Below are 16510 nucleotides of genomic sequence, written 5' to 3'. Positions count from 1 at the left end.
ATAGATGGATACAACTGCTTTAGTTCCCCGTCAGAAAGAGCTGACTGACGGCGAGGGAAAGTGGTGAAAATATTATAAATATACCTCTTTAAGGCGTCTTATGGTCCGTGTCCACAGCCTCCGTGCTTTCCACGCCCCCCATTCATTGTCTATGTAAGCAGCTGTGCAAAGCATTCTGGTAGCGTGGCGTCGCAATTCGAGAGACTAGGCGTCACGACGCCCGCTCCTTATTTGCATAAAGTTGAGGGCTCGTCTACTTTATGTAAATCACGGACGTCCGACGCGACTCGCCGCCTCTCCAAACTCCCGAGGATCTTTTAAACTAAACGTTGTTGATCTAAATAAAGACAGATTCATCAACATGGATTATTTCTCTCCTCAAATGTTTTCAGAAACACATCTCAGTGAACTATTTACGTGAAATAAGAGAAGAAAGTTTCCAAACGAGCCTCCATACTGGTTCCGGTTTGAAAGCTGGGAGCAGCAGCCAACGGCGGGAAAGCGTTCGTCCAATCAGGAGCCGAGTGCCTTGTTTCTAGGGACAGCACACCAAGCGTCCAATGCTGGGAAGCGTCGCGTCCCCTCGCGATAAAAAACGCCCCTGTGGACACGTAGCATTACAGACCCCCATTGACAACGTCTATGCAAATGATTGAAAGATGGCTGCTCAGATGACACTGATCTGTGCTATTGACCGTGACATACTGGGATAACGAGGTGTTCTGGCAGGTTGTGCTGCCGCCACCCTCTCGTGTGATACGCCAGGTGGATGAACGAGGTTGGAGCCTGGCGGCTGCAGACTGCCAGCATCTGGATAGAGAGGTGGACGTGAGACAGACAGACGGCGAGCGGTGCCAGCGCCTGGAGAATGATGATGGATGATGGATGATGGATGATGGCGGCGGCGGCTGGAGTCAGTGGCGTTGAACGACGACACGCTGGTATGCTTATTGGTTTGGCTCAGAAAAGGCAGCTCAGTCCACTAATGTCCCACCGGGTTCATCACTGACGTCTCCTAATGGAGCGGTTCTGATGAATGTGGACCAGATATACATCCCACTGGGTAAACATTTAGAAAGTGAAGCAGTGAGACTCTGAACTCCAGATCTGCTGACTTTAAGCTCTCAGGGTGTTCACATCCATCCTGGGTGAACGGTGTACGACACCTTTATACATAGTCCACCAATGTTAGGACCATAGAGCAGGACACTGATCTGAAACAATCACAGTGAAATGTTCCTGAGTGTCCAAGATAGTCACATGACTTAGATCCATAACCAGCAGGAAGTGAAGCTGGCTGCAGTAACACGGCTGACGGAGCATCACCAGGAGAGACAGCAGGCAGCTGCTGATGTCTGTGAGTCGTAGTTTGACTTCTAGTGGTGACAAACACTGAAGCTTTACACAGGAACTCCACACGCTCCCTTTAAATATGGTGATTTGATTTTAGCTGAAGCGGGCCGGATGACGGCACCCACCTGTCACTCAAAGTGGCCACGCCCTCATTATGCCTACCTTTACGCTTTAATATGATATAAAACTGGTGAGTTATATAAAAACCTTCCCCCTGTATAGTTGTCATGAACAGGGATATTATCTATAGAGACCACAACCGTGGCCTTTTTTTCCGGACATATTTCGGACATACTTTTGGATATTTTTTTTTAGCATTTCTTCTGACATATTTCAGCCTTTTTTTAAAAAATAATTCAGACATATTTAGGCTTTTTCTGCTTTTTTTTTTTTTTTTTACATATTTCAGCCTTTTTTCAGCCTTTTATTTTGGAAGTATTTCAGACATTTTTCAGACTTTTTACTCAGACATATATCGGCCTTTTTTCGGACATATTTCGCCCTTTTTGGGACATTTTTTGGGTCATATTTCGGACATACTTTTGCATATTTTTGTTAAGCATTTTTTCAGACATATTTCTGCCTTTTTTTTTTAAATAATTCAGACATATTTGGGCTTTTTCTTATTTTATTTTGGGCCTTTTTTGGACATATTTCAGCCTTTCTTAAGCCTTTTATTTTGAAAATATTTCAGACATTTTTCAGACTTTCATACAGACATACTTTGGCATTTTTTCGAACATATTTCAGCCTTTTAAATTTTTTTTTCAGACATATAGTATTCAGGCTTTTTTCAGCCTTATTTTCAGACATATTTTGGCCTTTTTTAGAAGTTAGCATGCAGCTTTAGCTCTGCTCTGTCTAGCTCTGCTTTTCCTGTCAATGTGTGAAACCCAAAGTGTTTCCATCCTTTACTGGATGTGTAGTGTTTACCACGCTGGATTTAACATGGGAGGGTGCAGGTCGTATCCACGCTGACCCTCCAACGTTTTACACTCTCTGAGGTTTGTTTTGGTTGACGGATACGGAACGGATATGACGTCACGTTACTCAGACTACCAAAATAAAAGCGGTAACTTCCTCCTACCTCCACATAACGAAAACCCAACCATTCTTAGTTTCAGGTGATTATACACTAAAGAAAACATTTTACACATAACAGTTATTAATAATATATTCCATTTCTGCTAATAAATCCCCCTAAATGCTACACTGGTCCTTTAAATGTGGCGGTATTACAGTATGTATGAGAAGGACTACAATTCCAACCTGCCTGACGTCAACGCGATGTGAAGATGCATACTGACCTGCCGCGTGTTCATGTCATCGTAACATCAGCCTACCTGGCACAAATAAATTGCGTTCTGGTAACACAGCGTTACTTGGAATAATAACTGTAATATAATTACTGTTTAGTAAATGGTAATCCCTTACACTACTGGACTGTATAAACTCAGCTGTTCTGGTCTGAATGCTTCAGACTGGACTGTCCTGTATTTGAGAAGGAGCCCTGAGCTGCTCTCTGATCTCTACTGTGTCTCCGGCTGCTGTCAGCTGCCTGTGTTCAGTGTAACCTTGACGGTGCTGCTGCTGTGGACCCACCTGCAGTGGAGGGGAGGTGAGTGAATGTGCTCAGACAGGTAAGCGTGAACCAGGTAGAGGACAGCGAGGCTCCCGCCAGCATCAGCACCAGGATCAGCTTCAACATCCCCCGAATGGAGTCTGCAAACCTGGGAGGAGGAATATCAGTTAATACACCACAACAACAACAACAACAACAACAACAACAACGAGGGAACATATCCTGAAATAAAACAACCAGCAGCTCCGTCTAAACGTGGGCTTCCTCCGTGTCATCATCTATTACTGGAGACATGCGTTGTCTCAGAGGAAGGCCGGATCATTTCCTTCTCCCACTTCTTTCTGGGAGCGTCACTTGTTCTTGTCATTACACGAGCTGAGACACTTCTCCCACAGTTGATTCAATTTGTTTCAGCAGCTAAGCAGGCGGACTTGAGATGCACATTGTAATATATTGTGGAAGACAAGCCACCGGGCCGTTCCCAAACTCCCTCCCTCCCTCCCTCTCTCTCTCTCTTGAGCATTGCGGTTTGTCTTTGTAGCCCTCTCTAAACCCTCATAGTTCATTAACTCCCCTCCGCTCCTCTGCATATGTATGCTAGTGAGAGATTAGATGAAGCTACAGAAACCGGTAGCAAAGAGAAAGACACTAATTACTTTTGTTTTGTTGCTCACAGACACGATGCTCGATGAAAAAGGAGGGTTACACTCCGACAATGAACTTAATGCACGAATAAAAGAAGGAGAGCGTTGGAAGAGGCTGATTAGTTCAGCTAGGTTGTGAAGTTTCTGTCAGCGAGCTTGAGGGAAATCATCCTCCGAACGGATAATGAGAAAAATCGCCACGCGGCGGCGTTTTCTAGACGACAACAACGACGTCTCCGGGGATTTCACCGCGTCACCTCCTCGTTCACAGGACAGCAGCTATACTCTCTATTCATTAATCAATTTGGTTTTGCATGGACAAAGAACAGATAGACCAAAACACAAGAGATTAAACAAAGAGATAGAAACAATAAAGAGCTCCAGGGATGATGTGAAACAGGAAGTTAGCATCGCCTTGGTTACTAGGGGTCGGGACGATTCACCTCATCTCATCGACATGTTTTCTGATTTATTGTGATTGTTGTTAACTTTATTAACACTAAACCATGAGGGGAACAAGTTGAAACATACACTTCTAGAGACTTTTACTCTAAATGAATCCAGTAAACATGTTTGATTTTCAGCATGTATGTAGTCAGAGATGTCCTGAAGTCAAATATATCAGTCATCGTCAGGAATTATTTATTATCCAGCAACCCAGAAATCAAAGAATAAAGACATTTCCCTCACAGATTAGTGGTGTTTTCTTTTTAATTTATGATGTTTTATACTTCTGGTGAATATAATCCATCAATCTGATTTCCATAGATGTATTTTGTATACAGTTCCCTTTGTTAACCTCTTATTTTGAAAAGCTGACGTAGTCCCACGTGTCTACTTCCTCTAACTTCTCCAAGGTGGTCTCTAGCTCTCCCGTCAGCTCCGTTCTCTTTATCCATCATGGTCAGCTCCATCGGGGCCGTTTCAATGCATTTAACAGAAATGTCAGTATCTGGGTGCTCTACAGTTGTAGCGTCGGCCCATTTGACCACGGAGACGAGAGCGACAGCCGGCTCCACCGCACGTTACTGCCGTACCATAACGTTTCCTGCTAACTTTTTCTGCCTTTTTGCGGAAATATTTCAGACATTTTTCAGACTTTTATTCAGACTTATATCAGCCTTTTTTCCGACATATTTTCGGAATTTTGTTTGAGCATATTTCATCCTTTTTTTGGCTTCTTTTCAGACATATTTTGCTCTTTTTTGGACATTTCTTGGGCCATATTTCGGCATTTTTTTCTGCCTTTTTCAGACATTTTTCAGACTTTTTATTCAGACATAGCGGCCTTTTGTTTGAACATATTCTGGCATTAAAGAATCTATTTCAAAATCCTAAAAAAGATAAATACCCCTCTGGTGTGCACCACACAAGCTCACAAGCTCATTTGAAGGCAGCACTAGCCGGCGTGCCAGGACGGATGCTGATACTAGAGAGGGATTCCTTCCTTTAGACTCCAGATCAGTGTGAGAGATCAGATCTGAGGTTTGAACCGATGAGCTGGTTGTAGTTGGACGAGGCCGTCCGGTCAGCGGGCCAAGCTCTCCACTACAGAGATGTCTGGCGTCTCTGCTCCACAGCTACACGCCTCAAATCTGCATCACCCATCTGCCACCGCCTGGCTCAACCCTTCAGCCGCCGCCGCCGGTGCCAGAGAGGGATGAAACCCTCGTCACCCCCCACCACCCAGACGAGCCCTCATCTCTTTACAGAGAGGATCACAGACTACTACCCCCCCCCCCCCCGTATCACGTCCAATCTGATCATCATAAGTAGCTTATGTCCTCCCAACTCTGACGGTCCCTGAGTCCACTTGATAAAGAGCTCGCTCACTGATTGGCGAGATAAGTCCGGTTCATGACACCGTTTGAGTTAAACTAACAACTGAAGTTTGAGGCTTTGAAAACCACCATATTAAAGCCCCCCCCCCCCTCCCCTCCAGTGTAATGTGGCATTTCTATATTTCATATTTATTTGAGTCATTTCCAGACTAAGTTGATCAGACACACTGTTTCTGACTAATAACTTCAGTTTGTGCTCAAAGTTCAAAAAGAAGGTTGTTGTTAAAATGTGAATATGACGCCTGACGATAGTAGAAGCTGCAGGTCAAAGGTCATCCTCCAAGCTGCAGGTCAAAGGTCATCCTCCAAGCTGCAGGCGAACTCATGCTCATGTACGTCTGAGCAGCAAACTGATAACTCTGTTTATCAGTCAGTTCTTTAGCTGGTTAGCTGTAGTTAGCTAGTCCAACTTGTTGCCGTAGCTAACGGAGGTTTTTCATTTGATTGTGTGTCTCTTCTTTACCGTCTCCTCCTGCTGGAGATAAAGTAACAGAAAGCAGACGATACCGGAGGTTCACCGGCCTCTAACAGGTCCGGACGACGGGAGCGCACAACTTTCATCTTAACAGAAAACCAGAGAGAAGTCCCGTTAGATTAATAAAGGAATCTCAGAGCCGCCCGGTGCGGTGTTGGTGTTGGTGTTGGTGTTGGTGTCGGTGTCGGTGTCGGTGTCGGTGCTGGAGCTGAGGAGAGAGCGCCTGGTGTTAGCATCTCCAAAACGTTGCCTTTCAAACGGCGGACCCTCGGTAACATGTGAAGTATATCCGTCCTCCGCGGCGGCTCCTCGGTGTAGCAGCAGCCAGACGGCCGCCTCGCCAGGAGGAGACGGTGAAGAAGAGAGCGAGTGAGAGAGCGAGAGAGAGAGAGAGAGTTGATGTGTTGAGATAATTCTGGTCTGATGAACAGTAAATTCATCTAAACTGGGTTGAGATGATGCAATCTGGTTGCCATAGTGATGAATAACGTCTGACTGTTAACCACACCCCCGTTCTCTGTTTGAGAAAGAACCAAAAAACAGGAAGTAACGCTGGCTGGAGGGACGCTTTAAGGTCTTTGCTCACTAAGTCCGTATTTTTCGTTATGCACAGAAACCTTTCACACTGAGTCCGATGCGTTTTATTATTCTCTTCGTTGCAAAGATTCGCAATACAAGACAAAACTGAATTAACTGCGTGGGAGAGATGGATAGCACTCGTCCCAACAGGGTTAATGAACGGATGACGTTAGCTAGAAGTTATCGATTAGCTGCCTACAGAACCATTACTACAGTCTGATCTTTCCTACATCCTCAATCTATCTTTACATTCTGCATCTTTGTATTCTTATATTTCTTTATCATAAAGTATTTTGTGCTGAGAGATGGAGTGAATGTTTGTCAGACGCTATATTGGATGATGACGTTTGAACGGACGGTGGCTCTGAGAGGTCAAACAACTCTGTGTAAATGTGACTGACAACAGGAGGTCGTATTTCAGATGGAACATAGGTGTACAAAGACCTTTAGTGCAAAATGGACAGGCCACAGACAAGGAGGGAAGTCAGAAAGTCTGGAAACACTTTGTTGGTTTTGGTGTTTTGATGAGATTTGCTGACAATAAGAGGAATCCAGAATAATACTGAAAGCACTAACGGTGCCTTCGCTGACATAATTCAGAGCCGTGTCACACTACTCAGTGAGTAAAGAGGGTCGAGTCACCTCGCGAGGCGACTCCAGAATTAAAAGTCTATCTTTTCCACTGCTCTAACAGGATTTATTGGCCATAAAGATAACATCATGTAGAATCAGATTACATTTTCTGCCTGCGGACGGACAATGATGAAATATCATCCTCGGCATGATAGATTAGAAATTGGGCCCGTCTACGTTTTTTAGTGCGAGGGACATGCAGTAAATAACTAAATAGATGCAGACGGAGTAATATGATGATGACCAGCATGCAATCACAGATTGTCCTCCGTTTGCAGGCAAAACAAATTAGGCGGTGGCTGACGCTCATTTGTGTTCGCTTCCATCTCGTCTCATTAACCTGGAGTCTGGCTCACACCTCGGTGATATGAAGGAGAAGAACCTGGGTCTGTTTTCTGACGCCTCATCCTCCCTCTCTCCCTCTTTTACCAGGGTTTGTAATGGGAAGATAACGAGGGACGCTTGTTAGGTATTCTTTCAATGCTCCTCGAGCCGTGAGAAAAAAAAGCGTACAGCGTGTGACTGTCGTCCAATCAGCTCCTGTCGTCCAATCAGCTCCTGTCGTCCAATCAGCTCCTGTCTGAGCCACACAATTAAACAGCTCCCAGATAGTCTGTTAAATGTTTCCATGATGGGAGCCGGACCACCTATCCACCGGCAACACACCGGCAATGACACGTTTAATATTTACCATTTGAAATCGGTGAGGCCAGGATGGACTCCAAAAATGATTAGTTAAATATGTGAAGACTAAACAAAATAACATCTATTTGTAAAGAGGACTTTCTACAAGCTGAAAGCATGAAACACCATTCAGATGTATGTGAAAAATATCCCAAAAATGATTAATAAAAAATATTGAAAAATATCCAAAAAATATCCAAAAATTATTAGTAAAACATGTGAAAAAAATATTGAAAAATATCCAAAATGTGCATGAAAAATGTCCGAAAAATATGTGAAAATGGCTGAAATTATTAGTAAAATATTAGAAAAATATGTGAAAAATATCCCAAAAATTATTAGTAATATTTGTGGGAAAAAAAATTGAGAAATGTCCAAAAAATATCCAAAAAATACCAGTAAAATATGTGAAAACTAAAAAAAAGAATATCTATCTAAAACACTAAAAAAAAGCGTACAGCGTGCCACGGTCGTCCAATCAGCTCCTGTGTGAGCCACACAATTAACCAGCTCCCAGATAGTCTGTTAAATGTTTCCATGACGGGCACCAGACCACCTATCCACTGGCAACACACCGGCAATGTCATGTCTGCAGACAGCCAGTGTTTTCTTTTTCTTTGCAAAGGCCAAGTGCTAATCCCCCCCCCCCCCGAAGAACTGTATCTCTGCAGGAGTAAAGGACACTTAAAACGTGAAACTGCAGCACCTGCAGCACCAAAAGCATTTAAACTGTGGAAACTGTGCTCAGCGTTGGAGCTAGCTGGAGGAAGCTGCAGGGAGAAGGACAGCTAGCGGCGTATAATAAGTCACATCTTGAAATTAACATCTTAAAAGGCTGCTGGTGGGTGAGACGGAGGACAAAGAGCGCTCTCTGCTCAGTTCATTACCACGAGCTTTCCTCCCAACATCTCCTCATCATATTACAGCGAGCTGATGGAGAAGAGGGAAACTAGAGTTACAGCCTGGTGGTCGTACGCCTCCGCTGAAGGACGGCTGACACTAAAAGATCATTCAAATCTTAACAGAAGTTGAAAATGTGAGAAACTCTAAACACATAACGACGTGTTAGATTTAATAATGTTCTGTTACATTTAACAGTTTTGTTCCTCTGGATATTTAGGATGGATGGATGAAGTCATGGAGACACGTTAAATAAACACTGATCAACAAGTTGCTCCTCCATCTCTGAGCTCCATCGTACTACTACTTTAAACTACTTTATCCTTCACGTTTAGCATTAGCTCATGTGTTAGCCGCGACACCATGACGACGGTGGTCGTCCTTCCTTCGTCATCGGCTGTCGTTCTTTCCCACGTGACTGCGTCATCGTTTGTCGTCGGAGTTCCCCACACACAACAGGATATCCCATCATAAATATACAACATGTTTAATATTTGAAATCGGTGCGGCCAAGATGGACTACGAAAATTATTAGAAAATATGTGAAAAATGTCCAAAAAATATGTGAAAACTAAACAAAATAACATTTATTAGTAAAGAGGACTTTCTACAAGCTGAAAGCATGAAACACCATTCAGAAATATGTGAAAAATATCCGAAAAATGTCTGAAAATTATAATTAAAATATGTGAAAAGTATTCGAAAAATGTCCAAATATTATTAGTAAAATATCTGAAAAATATATGTAAAAAATCCAAACAATGTCTGAAAAATAATAATAAAATGTGAAAACTGAACTAAATAAGATCTTTTAGTAAGGACTTTCTACAAGTTAAAAGCATGAAAAAACATTCAGAAATATGTGAAAAATATCCCAAAAATATCCGAAGTTAATAGTAAAATATGTGAAAAAAATATTTAAAAAATGTCGAACAATATGTAAAAAAAAATGTCCGAAAAATATTAGTAAAATATCTGAATTTTTTTGTAAAATATCCAAAAAAGGTGTGTAAAATAGTAGTGAAATATGTGAAAACTAAACGAAATAACATCTATTAGTAAAGAGGACTTTCTACAAGCTGAAAGTATAAAACACCATTCAGACGTGAAAAAATATTCGAAAAGTATTATTAAAATATGCGTAAAATATGTGAAAAAGATATTGAAAATATCTGAAAAATGCATGAAAAATATATGAAGAATGTCTTAAAAATATCCCCAAAAATACCAGTAAAATATGTGAAAAATATAAAAAAATGATTAGTAAAATATGTGAAAACTAAACAAAACAGCATCTATTAGTAAAGAGGACTTTCTATAAGACCATTCAGATATGTAGAGTCGTCCTCTCACACACCTGACTGGACCCTATCTAGCCGTGTATCAGCAGGTTACTAACTATTCAACGGCCGTGTACATGTAGAGCTAATGACATGTGGCCAATTGTTAAAGCTGAATTTCATTAAAGTGTAAACTGTTGCAGCACAGAGAGGCTAATCAATCCCTCCAGTGAGTCCCAGTCTATGTAATCAACACCAATAACTCAACAGCTCTGTTTACATACACTCTCATCTGCTGCTGCTAACAGCTCCATTGATTAACAGAGCGAGTTATGGGCTCATTCCCCTGATTACAGCTCTGAGGAAACACTGTGGGCCGGTGGGGAGTGCTGATTGGTTCCTCGGCCTGCGATAAACATACATCCGTCGGGGCGGGGGGGAATGAATCCCTGGATTCTGCAGACTCCACACTTTGTCTTTGCAGCGTGGCTCTCTATCCATCAACGGAGCTGAAGTGGCTCGTTGCATTAGCATCTATTCCCCCCCCCTCTATCACAGCGTCGCTGCATCAGATCATATATATTAAAGGACACTAGATGAGATTAGAGAGAGAGTTATTAATAATGTTATAAACAATACGGCTTTCCTAGAGTCACGGGGGAAACACTGAAGTATCATATGTTTGCATACTGAGTGATGGATTTATTATTTTCATGCTTTATCAATAACTTGACTTTGACTGGAACAGGATCTCTCATTAATGATGTACAACTGGCGTGGAAATACTCTTATGATGCTTTTACTAAAATTATAAATAAACATGCTGCTCCTTTCCGCACATTTAGAGTGAAAGGCTGAAACAATCTTTGGTTTTCCCCTCAGCTGTCCAGTCGACTAAAAGAAAGAGATGCCGCCTCGGCTAAAGTCAGAAAATCCAAATCCCAGGCTGACTAGCTGATTTTAACACAGCTCCCAAATCTTTTAACCTCTCTCGTTAGAAACTACTAGTAACCTAAATGATCGTGGGAAAGTTTGGAAAGTACTAAAATCTCCATTTGGAAATGCAACTACAAATGAGTTGCCGGCCTGCGATGTGAAAGAGTCATGACCTGTAGCTAAATATAAAAACAAATGTCCGAAAATTATTAGTAAAATATCTGAAAAATGTCCAAAAAATACCAGTAAAATATGTGAAAACTAAACAAAATAACATCTATTTGTAAAGAGGTCTTTCTACAAGCTAAAAGCATCACAAAACATTCAGAAATATGTGTAAAAAAATCTGAAAATTATGTTTAAAATATCCGAAAAATGTGTGAAAAACAGTCGTAAAATATGTGAAAAATATCCAAAAAAGGTCCGAAAATTATTAGTAAAATATCTGAAAAATGTGTGAAAAATACCAGTAAAATATGTGAAAACTAAACAAAATAACATCTATTTTTAAAGAGGACTTTCTACAAGCTAAACGCATGAAACACCATTCAGATACACCAAACATTTTGAGTAAAATATGTGAAAAATATCTAAAAAATGTCATAAAATTATTAGTAAAATATGTGAAAACTAAATGAAATAATAACTATTTGTAAAGAGGACTTTCTACAAGCTAAAAGCATGAAAGACACATGATTCAGACGTATAAAGTCATCCTCTCACACACCTGACTAGACACAATCATCAGTATCTTACCTGGCCATCGCGACTCCAAACACACATCCACCAACAGTCGACCAGAAACCGATCCAACCTGCGTCCACCTGCGTGTCAGAACAGAACAGAAGAAGAAGAAGAGGAATAAAGGTTATTCAGTGTTCAACATGCAGTCCGTGACAGGACGGAGCTCGACGGAGGAGTCTGCCGAGGCCTGTCAATCACTGCTTCTGCTAGATTTACAGGCGGCTTTGCTACAACAACAGCTGTGTGTGTGTGTGTGTGTGTGTGTGTGTGTGTGTGTGTTGTCCTGACGTATTTACAGGGATGAAAGCCGACGTATCCCTTAAAGTCAGGAGAAAGGACGTTATGGTTAAAGGACGGCAGCAGAATCAATAAAAGGTAACGTGTAGCGGCGTGCGCGCACACATCAAACCAAACCAATCAGTGTGTAGCACGCGGCCGAGATCGTCTCCGAGAGCCAGTGAAGGTGTTTGGTTGCCATCAATCTCCCCGAGGCAACAGATCCAACCAGATGGAGGATGAGACGGCCCGGCAGCAGAATGTTAAGTAGGATCTGATGCTTTCTGCCTAATCAGACTCTGCATCGACCTGTCATCAACGTCTATAATGAGGAGAAGTGGACGATCAAAGTTATTAAATGTAAAAGGTCTTCTGGTTTAGTAAGTGATGAACGTCAAAACGAAGCCGAGTAAACGAAGAGGATCGTATATAATCCACGTAATCGTGAACCAGGAAGTATAAATATCGACAAACGCTGCGTAGAGAGGCGGTCGGGGGGGCAAAAAACACAGTTTTTTCGCTGTTCGTACATCACGTGAAACCAGAAGTCAACATTGACTTATTTGTCACGTAACTTTCCGTACTTAAGTAACGCCACTTCTGTAGTTATCTTAACCCAAACGTTGACTTACTTGTAACGTAACTTCCAAACTTAAGTTGCGCCCAGCCAAGAAGACTAGAAGACTATTTTGAAAAGACTGCATGCACGTAACAAGCAGAAATGTACACGTGTTGCACGCATGAAAAATGAGGAATAACTATTCATAAGATATATAAAATGCTATATGAGGATACATTGATTCACAAACATGTTGAAACACCCACTGGCACCTACATAACGGCTGCTGGTTATCTGTGTAGGCTGTGCAGCACCAGTGCGAGGGCTTCTAAGGTGTATGTATATATATATAACGTCACATCAGTTGGAAGCTGAACACAACACACTGCTCGCCAATCCATTTCAATTCTGAGATGCAAATGACTGTTATTTGATGTGCGGGTGGAGAGTTAATTAACTGCAGTATTCTTAGAGCCTTGGAAGCCTAAAAAGGGGCCAGGTTTTGAAGCGTAATCACGGCTGCTGTATTGCGATTGTGTCAATAAGCTGGAGATGACTGGTGTCAGCGTGGGGATAGCCAAGGTTTGTTTTCACTGATTCCCTCTCTCTCAATCTCTTGTTAGAAGCCATTTTAAGCCAATAATCAAAGACCTTATCCTTAGCTCTGGTTCTACATGGTGTTCCTACACCGACTCACTGCACGTAATCCCAGAAAATCCACAAGACGGCGTTTAATAGCGAGGAAGTGCTCCATGTGAAGGCAGAGCTTCACTCTGATGAAGATAAACACTGATCCAGAACTTCACAAGTGGCTTTTTCTATACGGGAATAAAAAAAAAAAACACAGCAATCAGACTAAAAGAAGCAGGTTCTGCACTTCTGTGAATTCTAAATGGATCCTCTCTCCATTAAGGCTTTCCTGAGTCATACACTCATTATGGTGATGCTAAGCTCGACGCTAAATCCTTCAGTCTGCAGAGCTCACACAGCAAACGCCAGCAGGAGTGAAGCACTTTCACAAGATCTGAAACGATCCCAGTTCCAGGTCAGGGGTCGATTTACAGAAACTTCTTAAGTCTTAGGTTTAGATAGGAAGAGTCTAATGCACAGGCACGGTCTGCGTTGGTTCAGGGTTCACTGAACCTCCGAGAAATGCATCTACATGTTTTTATAATAACGTAGAACTAATAACTTATTGTAATGATGAATAATATCGACCTTGTTGTGTCTTCTTATTGACAGAATAAGAAACCAACAAGATAAGAAGATAGATTTGTGGTCTTTTTATTTATAGATTCTGTTGCGCCATGTAAACAAACCACATCCCGATCAGCTGTGAGCTCCAGATCAGACTGGAGACGTGACCACTTAAAAGATGGCTGAGAGGTACTCGCTTTCTTCCGACGTTTGTGTTTTTTTTTAAACAGAAAACACAGGTTTTATACTGCGATATTTACTGGAATTGACCAACAATACAGCCAACAGTAGCCTCAGTAAACTTCCTGGTGATCTGGTGAAATTAGGAGGTATCGTATCAGATATCGTATCAGATATCGTATCAGATATCGTATCCGGTCCTCATCCGTTGGAATAAGGAATAAATAGAAACAGGGCCTCTGACAAAAGTTGACAAAAACTAGTCACTGATGCTTGCTTGCGTTGCATTCTGTTTGGTGGTGTAATATGTAAACTACACACATCCCAATACATTAAACCTCTCTGTGTTGTACACATTACATTCCCTCTAGATTTCTTTGTGAACCCCCAGCCTTAAAGTTCGAACTGCGCCTTTAATCTAAGGCCGACCTTACACCAAACGATTTTTCAAGCGATCTGTCGCAGACATATTTCCAATGTCGGAATAAAATCGTGAGAGTTTTGGTACCAATGGATTCCTTGTTTCATATGATACCAGTGTCTTTACTTTAGCTTTAAAACTGAGCTGCTACAACCAAAAAATGCATTAAAGAAATTAGTGCTGTGTGAGAGAAAAATACCATGTCCCTTGTAATGTGTGTGTAGCATTTGTTTACTCAGATAAATCTGAATGTTCCAGGAGAGCACAGACTGTCCTAATGTGTAGTTACATTTCTTACCCCCCCCTCGCACCTGCACTCTGCTAAAACTAGCGAATCACAAGTAACTCCCTTGTATGAATAGACGATGCTTTCACACAGAAGCAGGGTGGAAGGTGTGGGCCACAAGGGGGGGAAGGCTAAATCAAGGTTATAAAGAATGCTGCAGTGAGGGAGCTCTTTGTCTTTGACACGGACTTGTCTGCTGTATGGATCCAAATGCATTTGCTGAATAAATTGTAGTGCTTCTTAACTGAATGACCAGAGACTTGTTATCAAATAATTTCTCCAACATTTTGGGGGCTCGTCCGGGACATTCAGGTTTATCTGAGTAAACAAATGCTACATACACATCACAAGAGACATTGTATTTTTCTCTCACAGGAGTTAAAACGAATTTGCGTTAACTTTGACAGCTCTAGTTTGAATGCCTCTTGTCCTGGTCTCACCCCTACTTCCACTTCCTACTTATTATAAACACAGTGGAGAGAATTCTGTCAAAACATTATAACTGCAGGAAGGACGGACTGAGAAAATGCACAACCTGAGATGTGCTTCTGTCAAAAGAAAACTGTTGTTTTTATATATTTTTCTCAGCCAAGCAGCAGCCGTTGTGTCTGCAGGGCTGAAGGTCTGGAGAGGAAACAATAACTGGATGGAAGTGAACTCTTTCGCTGAGTCCAGAAACTCACTCAGCACCTCAAACAAACGGAGGTATCCACCTGGCAGAGTAACCTAGCCTTGGACTTGTGGGTACTGTTTCTCATCTTTATATGACTTTATACTCCGCTACAAGCTGCCCAGACGGCGCTGGACGCCAACAGAACTACATCATCACCGTCCTCTCCTCTGCTTTATCTACAGATTCCTTACATGGAAACCAAACACTGGTTGATTAAAAGGTTTGTGGACTCCAGTAGCCACGAAGAATGACTCTCACTCATGTAGATTAAACTCTTAAACCCTCCATTATTTGAATGAGAAAAATCTGAATCTTAGGATTGGCCATCAAGGGAATGACCTCCGAACTCTGCTTCAAGACAGGACCTCGGTTTTCCAATCCCTGAGGCAAACGTTGACTTATTTGTCACGTAACTTCCGAACTTAAGGTCACTCCTTCGAAACACCAGGTCATCATGAAGTAAACAAGAGTCTCTCAGGGTGTTTGAATCTGTATCCTGCAGGGCATCATGACGTAAACCAGGATGTTTTACTACTAGAACGGTTTTAGAACCGTCTGCTGAGGAAGTTTGTTTTACCAATCCAGTCTCAGAAAATAGGCAACGACATTTGTCTGATCCGAAGACTCCTGCTGCCCGCCCCCAGCAGCATCGGTTACCTCTCCATCCATCACAGGAAACCCATGACAGAAGTATTTTTTGAGAGGAACCCTGAAGAAACAGCTGAGAGGAGACTGCTGACATCGATCAACAGAGAGGAGCGATGAGATCTGGAGGATAAATGACTGCATGAAGCAGAGGAAAGGTGGAGGAAAGCTGCACTTTAAAACAGCATTTGACATCTGTAATACAGAGGTCATTATTGGATATGAGTATGAGAGGAGCAGCAGCAGCAGACCTGCTGGGATGAGACAGACTTCTACATCTCAGTGAGAGAAAAGTTGGCCAACCAGCTAACAGAGGTGAGCCACTTCTCCACATCTACTGATCTGAACGTCCAGCTAACAGAACCAAAGCGGTGAACCTGAAGAAGTGGACCAGACTGCAGTTTATAAAGCATGTATTGCCAGATAACTATTTGGTTAAAGTGAATACTGTTGGATGCTATTTTGTTAAATTGAACTTGTAATATCCCCCTTTTTGCGTGCAAGATTAAAATAGTTCCAACAGAAACCACTAATGAATATAAACAAGAAGGTTTTAATGCAGACATATACTGCAGGGACTACGAGAAGCATCATAGTGGTGTGATTGTATGCATCAAAGGGT

At 42.0% G+C, this 16510-nt stretch overlaps 1 protein-coding gene across 1 annotated transcript in view; it reads right to left on the bottom strand.

Annotated features, from left to right (window-relative positions):
- slc49a4 (solute carrier family 49 member 4) overlaps positions 1-16510 on the bottom strand; it is a 70696-nt gene that overhangs the window by 16435 nt on the left and 37751 nt on the right. The window contains exons 6-7 of the mRNA XM_037789893.1: positions 11664-11731; positions 2956-3083 (exon numbers count right to left, since the gene is read on the bottom strand). Coding sequence (XP_037645821.1) covers positions 2956-3083; positions 11664-11731 — 196 coding nt within the window. The remainder of the gene's footprint in view (positions 1-2955; positions 3084-11663; positions 11732-16510) is intronic.

This window comes from Sebastes umbrosus, chromosome 13, assembly GCF_015220745.1.
Source record: "Sebastes umbrosus isolate fSebUmb1 chromosome 13, fSebUmb1.pri, whole genome shotgun sequence".
Taxonomy (NCBI): domain Eukaryota; kingdom Metazoa; phylum Chordata; class Actinopteri; order Perciformes; family Sebastidae; genus Sebastes; species Sebastes umbrosus.
Note: the sequence above shows the minus strand (reverse complement) of the source record. Positions and strands in the feature narration are given on the sequence as shown.